Source organism: Mercenaria mercenaria, chromosome 12 (genome assembly GCF_021730395.1).
Source record: "Mercenaria mercenaria strain notata chromosome 12, MADL_Memer_1, whole genome shotgun sequence".
Classification (NCBI taxonomy): domain Eukaryota; kingdom Metazoa; phylum Mollusca; class Bivalvia; order Venerida; family Veneridae; genus Mercenaria; species Mercenaria mercenaria.
This window is the reverse complement of record NC_069372.1, coordinates 58401550-58414134: the sequence shown is the minus strand read 5'-3', so window position 1 is coordinate 58414134 and position 12585 is coordinate 58401550. Positions and strand designations below refer to the sequence as shown.

General features: G+C 36.9%; 1 protein-coding gene across 1 annotated transcript; it reads left to right on the top strand.

Moving 5' to 3' along the window:
* The first annotated feature begins 8508 nt into the window (after positions 1-8508).
* LOC128547586 (uncharacterized) lies at positions 8509-10230 on the top strand. The gene has a single exon (XM_053520596.1). It carries the CDS (start codon positions 8509-8511, stop codon positions 10228-10230), a length of 1722 nt encoding a protein of 573 aa, XP_053376571.1.
* Positions 10231-12585: the final 2355 nt, after the last annotated feature.

The following is a 12585-nucleotide window of genomic DNA, read 5'->3' as shown; positions in this document are numbered from 1 at the left end:
GCATACAGCACGTTAACTGCACCAAGTAATGTGCCGACTCACTGCATTTGGAAACTCTTGAGATAGAGGATGTTTGTCTTATTATTGAACTGTTAATCTGAAACACAATATTAAAATGATTGTTCTTCCATTCCCATCATGGCACATCGTAAGGCCGTTTAAAAGAAAGTGTAAAACAGAAATCCTAAAATTATAACAGAATTCCGCTTAAACAGGTGCTGTGTCGTGGGTGGTTTTGTACTTTCTTTGCCTCTCATGAATGGTGCAGCCTTATGGTGACTCAGTTTCGTAAAATCGTGCTACTTGTGGGCAAAAAATGTTCACTCAAAATCTAGGATACGGATAGCTTATTTCATTTCACATTATTTTTTGTTATTTCCAGTCATTATGCAAAGCTATTAACCATTCTATCAAACAGAATTTTTGCTGTATTTCAATAAGTATGAGTATTCATACTGCATTTTTCTTGAAAAAGGCGCATAATTTGAAGGAATTCTCTTATTTGTTTGCGTAACCCCCGCCCCCGCGCGCACTAGCACAGTAAATTGCAATTCGATGCACACAAGACTGCATAATTATGTGGACTGTATGTATATAGACTCTGTGTATATAGAAAGGTAAATGAAACAAAATTCCATAACTCTGCAAAATATTTTTCGTACTAACCATGCACCATGCACTAGTAAGGTTGTTTCTGATCACTTGTGTGAAGTTTCATTAAAGTGTGTGCAATGGCTCTGGAGATTAGGTGCGCACAAGATTGTATATTCAAACTCTATGTATATAGCAAACTAGCAAAAACACGAAGTCCAATAACTCAGCAGATAATTATCTAAAAGAACGTAACATTTGGGTCAAGGGGATGAGGAGAGTCGGTGCGCACAAGATTGTATCTACAGACTGACAAGACAGACAAACTGATGAACAGACAGACAGTCTATATACCCCCTTTCAACTTTGTTGTCCGGGTGTTACAATTAAGTGATAAATTTTTGCATTACAGGACTGAAGAAGCAAAAACAATTTTTTTTAAAGAATTCTATCAAAATTCTGGACATTCTAACATTATAAGAAAAGTAAGAAACAGTTTCGCATATCTTGCTATCGATCTCTAACTGACAGCTAAGTTTGTTTTTGCGAAAAAAATACCTTTTGAAGTAAACAACATTTTTCAAGTATGTAATGCTTTAGATACAAGTAAGAGTAGAGGAGTTTGGCTGAGCATATGTAACCGTTTAAATAGCGTCTGCACGAGAGATACATCCACATTTATCTCCTGCACTTATTTCTGGGATTTCAAAGGTAACCTCTTGGTGGTTTTGTTGTTTTATGACTGGCATAACATAAACGAAAAGAAGTGTATTGAAGGTCTTTAAAATTATTAAACAATCTCAAATATGAGATAGAACTTTGTTGAAATATTTGAAAATTAACAAGATAACCACTGTTATTTAGTTTATACTAATTTGTTTTTAGCTCAATTTTTATGAAAGCTTCAAGCTTATTGGAACCACTCTCGAGAAAAATCAGTACTGGTGTCGTATGAGAAGTTATGGTCGTGACCCCAGAGGGGCTCGAACCCACAACCCCTGGAGTGAGCGGTCGACACCTTATCCACTAGACCACCGCTTCCCTTTATTCCACTGTTATTTTAAGTGTATATGAAATATAAGTGCATAATGTGTAATAAAGATTTTATATCCGTAGCCACGTTCAAAATTCCCTACCAACTTATAAGTATAGCCTGGATGTAATGATTATTTATTCTGTTGGGGGTTTTACCTCCACTCTTCATAAGGAATAAGATCTGTAAAGTAGATCCCTCAGAAAGCACCGAGAACAAGGCACACAGTGAAAACTGCAAACTCTGTTTGATTGCGTCTGTTCATGAGCAGTAATGGAAAATGCAACACTGACCACGCCCGCTGTCATCGGCTTAAGCAGTATTCATTCTTCAACACTAAATGTGTTGAAATCAACGATCCCGAAGGACCAGAAAATATAACAACACTGAGGAAGGTTTATCCCGACTATTTAAAGAATAAGTAGAAGATTACAATGCCACTGCGATTTTATGCAACAGGCCTTTGGTGTCCACGTCCAATTTTTTGAGTTATTTGTAAGAAAGATGTTAAGGCTTAGAATTACGCTTTAAAAAACAAAAATCAACACCAAATCGTAGAAAGAAAGAATTGTTTAACATGAAAATTGAACAGCATGTAAAACATGTACATTACTTTACGAAATAAGTGTCAGTATTCGGATACATGCCATGAATACCCAGTCCAATATTACCACTTTAGGTTTATGCAGTAGCGAACTGTGGCAAGTCTATATCTACATGTAGTTCTCGTGTGGCTATCGGTGTGTAACATTATCGTATTCGCATTAAACGTTAATTATAGGCTATATAGCATTTATTTTTATCTAACGGTATTCAAGAAATTAGAGGTGTTAAAGACCCACCAATACTTTGTGGTCTACCTTTTCCTCCCACATGAAATTTGCGCAAATAATTCTGGTAATACTGGTATAATGCAACTATTCTGCAAGATGACAGGTAGACAATTAATCCAGGCCCTGTTTCCACAACTTAATATGCAAACTTGTTCAGTCATTCTCTTCTCAGTATAGTTTTATAAACATTTTAATAACAAAGTGTGGTCTAAACACACCTTAATACATGAAGTAAATTAAATACATTTTCTTAGCCTTATATTTGTTACTGTAAAATTGTAACTAGATACTTGTTATTTCTCATTTCTCCATACAAATATGTATGGCTACCATCATGAAAATACAAAAGATTACAGTTATTTTTTGGTGTGTCTTTAAGGTAACTTGACAATAGCCACTACTGACCTTAACATTTTATAGCGAAAATACAAGTACCGGTATATATACAACTCTCAAAATATACTAAGTATTTAAAATTGAAGCTCAAACAAGAGCTGACAATATTAGTGACAAACGCCCCCGAAGTGTGCCCAAGTATGCTACTGTTGTCTGCGCAAAATATGCCAGAAGAGCTAGGTATGATTCATTTTGTGGCCAAATTAAACAAGTAACCTTGACCTTGGAGCGAGAGTCTGGAACTTGAGCATGATACACCAGCTCATCATAGGGAAGAACTGTGACAAGTAATTTCTGATGAATGGCAGAGTTATTGACCGGACAAGAAACATACAATGTTAACATTTGACTTCTAAGTGTGACTTTCACCTTGAAGCTAGGGGTCTTGGGCTTGTGTCTGACATGTCATCTCAAAATAGGGAACGTTTATGCCATGTAATTTTAAAATATCTTCATCGATGGAAGAGTTATGGAACGGCCAAGAAACGCACCATGTAAACTGTTAACCTCTAAATGTGACCTTGACCTTAGAGCTAGTGGTCTGGTTTTATGCATGACACGTTTTGTCGGTATAAGGATTATTTATGCCAAGTAATTTTGAAATTCCTTGATGAATGACAGAGTTACGAACCGGACATGAAACATACCCTATTAATTAACCTTTGACTTGACTTCTAAGTGCAAACATGATCTTAGAGCTAGGGCTCTGGGTCTTGCGCGTAACCCATTGCCTCATTATTGTAAACATTTATGCAAAGTTGTTTCAAAATCCTTCCATGGATAACAGAGTTATATACCGGACACGAAAAAGATCCTATTAACCTATGACTTATAAGTATGACCTTGACCTTGATCTGGGTCATTGGGACATATTGTCTGATTATGGTTACCATTTATGCCAAGATATTTCAAAATCCCTTCATTGATGGCAGAAAAAAGGACCGGACACAAAAGCAGATCCTGTTAACATTTGAACTCTATGTCTGACTTTGACCTTGGAACTAGGGGTCTGGGTCTTGCCCATGGCACTTCGTCTCATTAAGATAAACATTTATGCTAAGTGATTTCAAAACCTTTTGATGAATGGCAAAGTTACGAACCGGACACGAAACAGACCCTATTAACATTTGACTTCTAAGTGTGACCTTGACCTTGAAGCTGAAGGTCTGAGTATTATACAAGAAACGTTGTCTCATTAAGGTTAATATTTATGCCAAACTATTTCAAAATTCCTTCATGGATGGCAGAGTTGCAGCCCGGACAAAATTTTAAAAGTAACGGTCGGACGGACGGACGGACGGACAATGCGATTTTAATATGCCCACTTTTGGCGCATAAAAAATCAAAGAGCATACTGTTGTGTAAATAAAAAGTTATTTGCTGAAACATTGTTGAATTTTTAAGGTATTATCGATAAATAAAATCTAAAATTATCAACTGCTTTAGTAAAATTCTTGAAATAGATATATACTTCATAATAATAATAACATAATATATTAACAAAACATGAAAAGTAGATCCCTCGGAAGCACCGAGGACAAGGCTAATCGAATATTGCAGACTCTTAATTGAGACCATATTAGCTGTAGTTGGTTTACTTTGTACACTTATCAGCAGTGTACATGTATCTAGATAATTTACAAAGTTGCTTTGCAAGGAATGTCACGGATCAAAGGGATAGACTGGCTATATTCATCACTACAACGCGGCAAACTGTAGGGAATATAAAGTGGTAGCATGGCATGATAAACATTGAAGTCTGGAAAAGGACTGCCAAAAGGGGCACCACTTCCGGACAGTCAAACGCCTTTAAAAATTCTTCGTTTTCAAAGAACTGTTACCTATGTTCGTTTTGATGCATTTGCAATAGCGTGCGAGTGGTGAAATTTCGCCTAACAAGGTGGAACACAGTTTTCGGCAATTGTTTATCTTTATTTCTTTACAAATAGCATTCATTTTCAAAGGAAGACGACTTTTTCTTCACGGATACTGAAAATATTCGGAAAAAATCAGTCTTCCTTTGAAAATGAATGCCTATTGTACTTAAAATATTCGAAAAAAGTTGTCTCCCTTTGAAAATGAATGCCATTTGTACTTAAAATATTCGGAAAAAGTTGTCTCCCACACTGCCCCGGATAGCACCCGTAATGCATCCGTTCTAACTCATCCATAAGTCATCCGCTGTATCCGTTAAAATTTGGGGAATCCGGGGGCAAGGGTGCGAACATGCCCCGTAAGGATTCCGTAATAAATCCGTAACAGTTCTGAAAAGATCATAACAGATCTGCCATGGCACTATAATAAAATAATTGAATTTTACATTTTTCGTATTATTTTAACAAAGTTCGAACCAAAATGAGTTTTTAAAAATTATTTTCCTTTTACTTAAACATTAGATTGAGACAGATAAATAAGATAAAAAAAGGAATCGAGACATTATCTATTTAATAGAAATTCACTGAAACAAAAATGAAAATTGATAACTCGGGGTTGTTACTTTAACTTGCACTTCATTGAAAAATCGTTCATGATTTTTAATTATAGTCTTAATCTAAATATATGCTGTTAGTTTTGGACGTTCATGTTATATTGTCACAGTGATGTTATGTCATTCTATGCGAAATTACTAATCGCTTAATTGTTAGAGAAGGAAAGTGGACATTTCCAGTTCATATCTTAATTGAAACTGTCATCATGAGTCAATAATGTGCTTACCACAAATTTAATGGATCTAAGACTTGTAGCTAAAATGTCCGTTTGAAGTAACTGTAGCTAATATGCAGTAATGCGTTCACAGTATAAAACAATATGCATTTTTTGACGAACTTTAACACACGTAGCAATACTCAACAACAGCATTTTTGTAATTTCTGTGGCCTGAAAATTCTAAAGTTCATCAAAAGTTAGTCAATAAATTATGTAATTTTTTCTTTAATGTCCAGTTATTTTTGATATAATGGTAAGTGTTAATTCTTTATATAATTTATAATGATAACCCGAAAGATGTAATACAAAGGTAAATACTTTTATTTTCGAGCTATTTGCATAAATTAATGAAAACCACGTCTAACAATAACAATATAATAAAGTAGAGTATTGTGCGGAGATATTGGTACGATCCAGCTTTGCAAAATATACTCTATAAACCAATGATTAAAGGAAAAAAAAGAAGAGAAAAAAAAACAGCTTAAGAACAGATGCAGTGGTCCAGATACACGGACTATCAAACAAGGGGTATAGAGTTTCAGCTCCTAATTCTCTATTTTTAAAATATTAAAGAAGAAACTTTAAATCAATGACCAGTTAAAATTGTTAACAACTTGCAGGTAAAAGAACAAGAGGGAACGTAATTGAAGAAGCTTCTGTAGCTTCTACTATGCTTTGAAGTCTAAGTTTTCAAGACATTTCCGGCGTCAACCATAACAGCATCAATTAGCAACATAAACAGTTTCTTGACAGACACGACATAGCTTTTAAAGAAGTCAATTGTTGGATACATTTGTCTTAAATTTGTTGGGTTTAACGTCGCGCCGACACAATTATAGGTCATATGGTGACTTTCCAGCTTTGATGGTGGAGGAAGACCCCAGGTGCCCCTCCGTGCATTATTTCATCACGAGCGGGCAGCTGGGTAGAACCACCGACCTGGATGGCTTCCTCACATGAAGAATTCAACGCCCCAAATGAGGCTCGAACCCACATCGATGAGGGGCAAGTGATTTGAAGTCAGTGACCTTATTTACTCGGCCACGGAGGCCCCTACATTTGTCTTAAAAGATCATGAAATGGTGGACGTGCATTCATGCCGTGAATTCCCGGTCAAAATTACCACTTTAGATTTTCGCAGTAGAGAACTGTGGTAAGTCTATATCTGCATGTAGTTTTCGTGTGGCTATCGGTGTGTAACATTAACGTATTCGCATTGACCGTTAATTATAGGCTATAGCATTTATTTTTATCCATCGGTATTTAACAAGTTAGAAGAGTTAAAGACCCACCAATACCTACTTTTCCTCCCACATGAACTTTGTGCAAATAATTCTGGTAATACTGGTATCATACAACTATTCTACAAGATGACAGGTGGACAAGCTCAGTCTGGTTTTTCATAACTTCATCTGCAAACTTACTCAGTCATTCTCTTCTCAGTATAGGTTTATAAAAAAAAGAATAGAATAATAACTATCTTACACTGTATATAGAAACAGTGTGATCTAAACTCATCTTAATACATGAAGTACCGTGCATACTACTACATTAATTGAATAATATCTGTTACTGTCAAACTGTAATTAGACACTTGTTATTTCTCATTTCTCCGTACAAAAATGTATAATTACAATTATGGAACAATCTGACTGAAGTACTTGATCTTCTAAACGAAGATCCGAGAATGACCCATTCTTAATCGTCTTCTGTTCATTTTTGATTTCCAGAATTGCTATTTTTTATTTTCGCAATTCTATTTTTTTATTTTAACCAATGGGACGATTTGTTCGAATGTCAAAGATTAAGGGACTCGAATCCGGGACCAGTCGCTTACAGTTTTTTTATTCTAACAAAATGTAGTAAGTAAGCCTTCTGCCTGGCTAACGGAGTGGTCGTCAGAACGAGGCTATCAATAGCACGTCTTCAGATCCTAAGTATAGCGTAATAGGAGATGTACTTTAGTCAGACAGCATTATGGAAATACAAAAGGTTACAGTTAGTTAGTAGTGTGTCTTTAAGGTAACTTGACAATAGCCACTACTGACCTTGACATTTTAAAGGGATAAGTACAAATATATATAACTCTCAAAGTTAGAATTGAAGCTCAAACAAGAGATGGCACTATTAGTGACAAACGCCCCCAAGGTTTGTCCAAGAATGCTACAGTTCGATGCGTAAAATATGCCAGAATAGTTAAGGTATGACTAATTTTTCGACAAGAGAAAAAATTTCTCCGAAGGTAACCTTGACCTTAGAGCTAGGGTCTGGGTCTTGAACATGACACACTAATTCATCATAGGGAAAATTGTGACAAATAATGTTTGATGATGGCAGAGTTATTGACTGGACAAGAAACATAAATGTTAGCTTTTTAATCTAAGTTTGACTTTGACTTTGAAACTAGAGATTTTGGACTTGCGTCTGACACGTCATTTTAATATAGGGAACGTTTATGCCATGTAATTTTAAAATGTCTTCATCGACAAAATAGGTATGGAACTGACAAGAAACACACCATGTAAACCGTTAACCTCTAAATGTGACATCAACTATGGTTTATTGTCATTATTCCTGGCGGTATCCTAATGAGGCTGGAGACACATCTTGCTACGAATGACTACTCGCTTCCTGTAAGTTATGTTGGGCATCTTTTCTATGTAAGAACTGCATCTGTTTGAATCTCGAATGATCTGCTATAGATGCCCCTCGCACTTTTTGCCTTCGCAGTACATGATTTGGTGTTTGGGCTTATTCTATAACACGTTTTCTGTCTTTTCTGTATATTATAACATACTTCATACATATAATACAGTACACTATAACCATCACCCCTCGCGGAGCGTGCATCCGAATACCTCACTTAACATTACCAACGTCATCTTTATCCAGAATCTTACATGGTGCTTTTTCCAAGTTACTTTTTACCTCTGGTTATACATAATACTTATGAATGCTGGTGATATTCACAAAAATCCTGGACCATTTCCCAGTCATTCTTCTTTCTCTTCAGTCTCCTCATGTTCTGGTATTTCTGATATTTTGAGTCTAAGTAACAACTTATCTTTCGTCCATTATAATGTTCAAAGCATCTACAACAAGATCGATATCCTTGCGTCTGAGCTGACCGACTTTGATATTTTAGCTTTCACTGAAACCTGGTTAAATGATTCCATCTCAGATGATGACCTTCTTATACATTCTTTCCATCCAGCGATTCGCAAAGACAGATTTGGGGACAGTCATGGCGGAGTGGTGATTTATGTTAAGGATTGCATTCACTTCAAACGTAGACCCGACCTCGAACCCAATCGATTGGAATGCCTTTGGATTGAACTCTCTCTTCGAAACAACAAACGGATACTTTTCGGAACCTTCTACCGTCCCCCAGGTTCTGACTCTGTCTACAACACTCTTTTAGACGATTCATTTTCTCTTGCTATCGATACCGGTATTCATGACATAATCGTAACAGGTGATTTCAACTGGAACATTATGGACCAACGCTCCAACTTAAAAATTGCCTCACTTTGTCAAGAAAATAATTTCGCCCAATTGATCCAAGAGCCTACGCATTTTACAGAGAACTCAAGCTCTATACTTGACTTCTTCTTCGTTTCTAATCCAAGATCTGTTGTAGCTTCCGGTGTCAGTGATCACTTCCTGGAACAGGAGCTCAGATATCATTGTCCCACGTACTGTATTCTTAAATTCTGTAAACCTAAGCCAATTACGTTTACAAGGCTTATTTGGATGTATGATCAATGCAACTTTGACCTCTTGCGACAAAGTCTTTCGTCAGCAGATTGGGAATCGTGTTCCAACGCAGATGTCAATGCGTACGTTTCTAACATAACAGACACAATTTTATCGATATGTAAAAACCTTATTCCAAATAAAACTGTTACTGTACGTCCTAGAGATGTCCCATGGATGACAAGCGCAATACGACGGTGTATTCGGAGGCGTAAACGTGCATATAAAAAAGCAAAACTGTCGGGATCTGTCGAGCACTGGTCTAAATTTCGAAGGATCCGTAATGACACTATACGTTCCATCAAGCAGGCCAAATCCACGTACTACATTAATCTCGTAGACAAACTTAAAACCTGCACATCTTCTTCGAAAGACTGGTGGAATACATTGAAGCCTTTCATAACTAAAGATTCTTCTGTTTCTATCCCACCCCTTATCGATCCTGTCACTAATATGCCAACCACAAGTGATGCAGAAAAGGCTGACCTTTTAAATACGTACTTTGCAAATCAGACTCAACTAAATGATGACGGTAAAATTCCACCGAATCCAACCGTCCCTCCAGTTGAACGCCAGCTATCATCTGTGACTCTTATCCAGAATGAAGTTGAGGATGTTCTCAGAAACTTGCAAATAGGGAAGGCTTCTGGTCCCGACGGAATTAGTAACCGTATACTGCGCGAGGCTTCTCGGCAACTTGCCGGCCCTCTCTGTTCTTTATTCAACTATTCTCTGCACTCAGCAAACGTTCCTCTGTCCTGGAAAGATGCAAACGTGTGTGCTGTTTTTAAGAAAGGCGACTCCTCTCTCCCAAACAACTATCGGCCTATATCCCTTCTCAGCTGTGTAGAAAAAGCATTTGAAAAAGTTTATTTAAACATATTTACAATCACCTTCATGACACAAATTTTCTAACCCCGGTGCAGTCTGGTTTCTTACCTGGCCACTCTACTGTCAGCCAGTTGACCCTTCTCTACAATACATTTTGCAAAGCTCTAGATGAAGGGCTTGAGGTTAGGGCAGTCTTTTTTGACATCAACAAAGCTTTTGACAAGGTTTGGCACAAAGGTCTTCTTGTAAAACTACAAAATGCAGGTATTACTGGATCTTTACTTGAATGGTTTTCTAACTATCTTTTCAATAGACGCCAACGGGTTATCCTTCCTGGAACCTCTTCTACTTGGAAAGGTATCGGTGCTGGTGTCCCCCAAGGATCTATTCTTGGGCCTCTTCTGTTCTTGATTTTTATTAATGACATTGTAGTTGACATTGGCAGTGAAATCAGCTTGTTTGCTGATGATACTAGCCTTTATATTATTGTTGACCAACCTGAACAGGCAACTCAGTTACTACAGACGGACATCCAGAAAATATCCAGATGGGCCGATACATGGTTAGTACAGTTCAACCCTGCAAAATCTGAATCTTTATTGTTTTCTCGCAAAGCAAATCAACATTTACATCTACCCCTCTTTATGGCAGGACTCCAGATTCCTGAGGTTTCCTATCATCAACATCTTGGTGTCACTCTGTCAAACGATTGTAAATGGCATCATCATATCAACTACATAACAAGCAAGGCTTGGAAAAGGGTTCATGTTATGCGCAAGCTGAAAATTGTCTTAGATCGAAGATCTCTTGAAACGATATACCTTTCCTTTATACGACCGATTTTGGAATATGCAGATGTAATCTGAAACAACTGCACAGCATATGAAAAGGAACAACTTGACAAAATTGAAAATGAGTGTGCCAGAATCGTAACTGGAGCCACCAAGCTAGTATCACTGCATGACTTAAGACTAGAGGTGAATTGGAGGACGATTGAAGATAGAAGGCGCGATCACAGAATTATCATGTTTTTTCAAATGTGCAGAGGCACTTCTCCTTCGTATCTGATCAGTCTCGTCCCGCCAGTCGTTAATTCAGTTTCCAACTACAGCCTTCGCAATTCCGGTGATCTCCGCTCGGTGGCTTCTCGCACTTCACAATACTTCAATTCCTTTCTTCCTTTGACTGTGCGCGAATGGAACGATCTTTCGGATGACATCAAAATGCACCGTCGCTTAGTGTGTTAAAGAGGCGTCTTAAGGCCGACCAGCGTCAAACTCCCTCTTATTATTACTGTGGAAGTAGAAAAGCACAAATTCTTCATGCTAGACTTCGTATGAAATGCAGTGGTCTTAATTATCATTTGTTCTTACGTAATATTGTTAACTCTCCGCTTTGTCATTGCGGACAACCCGAGACCAGCTCACATTTTTTGCTTGAATGTAGACTGTATTACCTTCCTCGGCATGTAATGTTAATTTCTGTTGGTAATTTCACCCAGTCTATCACGGTTAACACCTTACTTTATGGTGATACTTCTCTGTCTGATACTGACAACAGACAAATCTTCACAGCTGTCCAACAATTTATCCTTGGAAGCCATAGGTTCGCTTGACTTGTGATCTGACCCCTATACTGTTTCACACTGTCATTATCTCCAGACAACAAGACTGTTAAGTATATAAAGCTAGGAGTGGTTTGGGGCAGCTGAACATTTTCTCTACATATTTTCTTCCTTCCCTTTTCATTCTAGAGGATATAGTTCTTCTATGTACTATTTCATACTTTAACCATTATGGTTACCTAATTTTGCTAAAATATTCTAAATACTAAAAAGGCGATGTACTAATACTTTTATTTCATCTTTACCTTCCATTTCTGAGCATTTTGTTGTTTTTCCTTTTTCTTTTTGGTTTTTCATTTTGCTTTTTTTCCTTTTCATGAATAACTAAGAATGTGTTACACATTAGTTTAACAGCCATCCATAGTATTGTAAATATTATCTTTCCGGAGGTTGACTCGATAAGTATTTCAATACTTCCGTCAATATCCTATTGCTTGTGTTGTTATGTCTGTCTGTATGTGTATGAATGTATCTTGTGTAACATTTGCAATAAAATATTCTTAAACTAAATGTGACATCGATCGTGGAGCTAGAGGTCTGGTTGTTATGCACGACACGTTTTCTCGTTATCGGGGAATATTTCTGCTAATTAATTTCGAAATTTCTTGATTAATGACAGAGTTACGAACCGGATATGAAACATACCCTTTTAACCTTTCATTTGACTTCTAAGTGTAAACTTGATCTTGGAGCTAGGGGTCTTGGTCTTGCGCGTAATCATTATGTGTTTTTTCTTTTAGTTTTCATTTTCATTCCCATATTTTTGTTTCTTTCTTTGATGGTTTGTATTTGTATGTATGCCTTTATATAAAACA

Excerpts from the sequence above, each read along its gene's own strand:
- LOC128547586 (XM_053520596.1), top strand. The coding sequence starts at position 8,509 with ATGAATGCTGGTGATATTCACAAAAATCCTGGACCATTTCCCAGTCAT.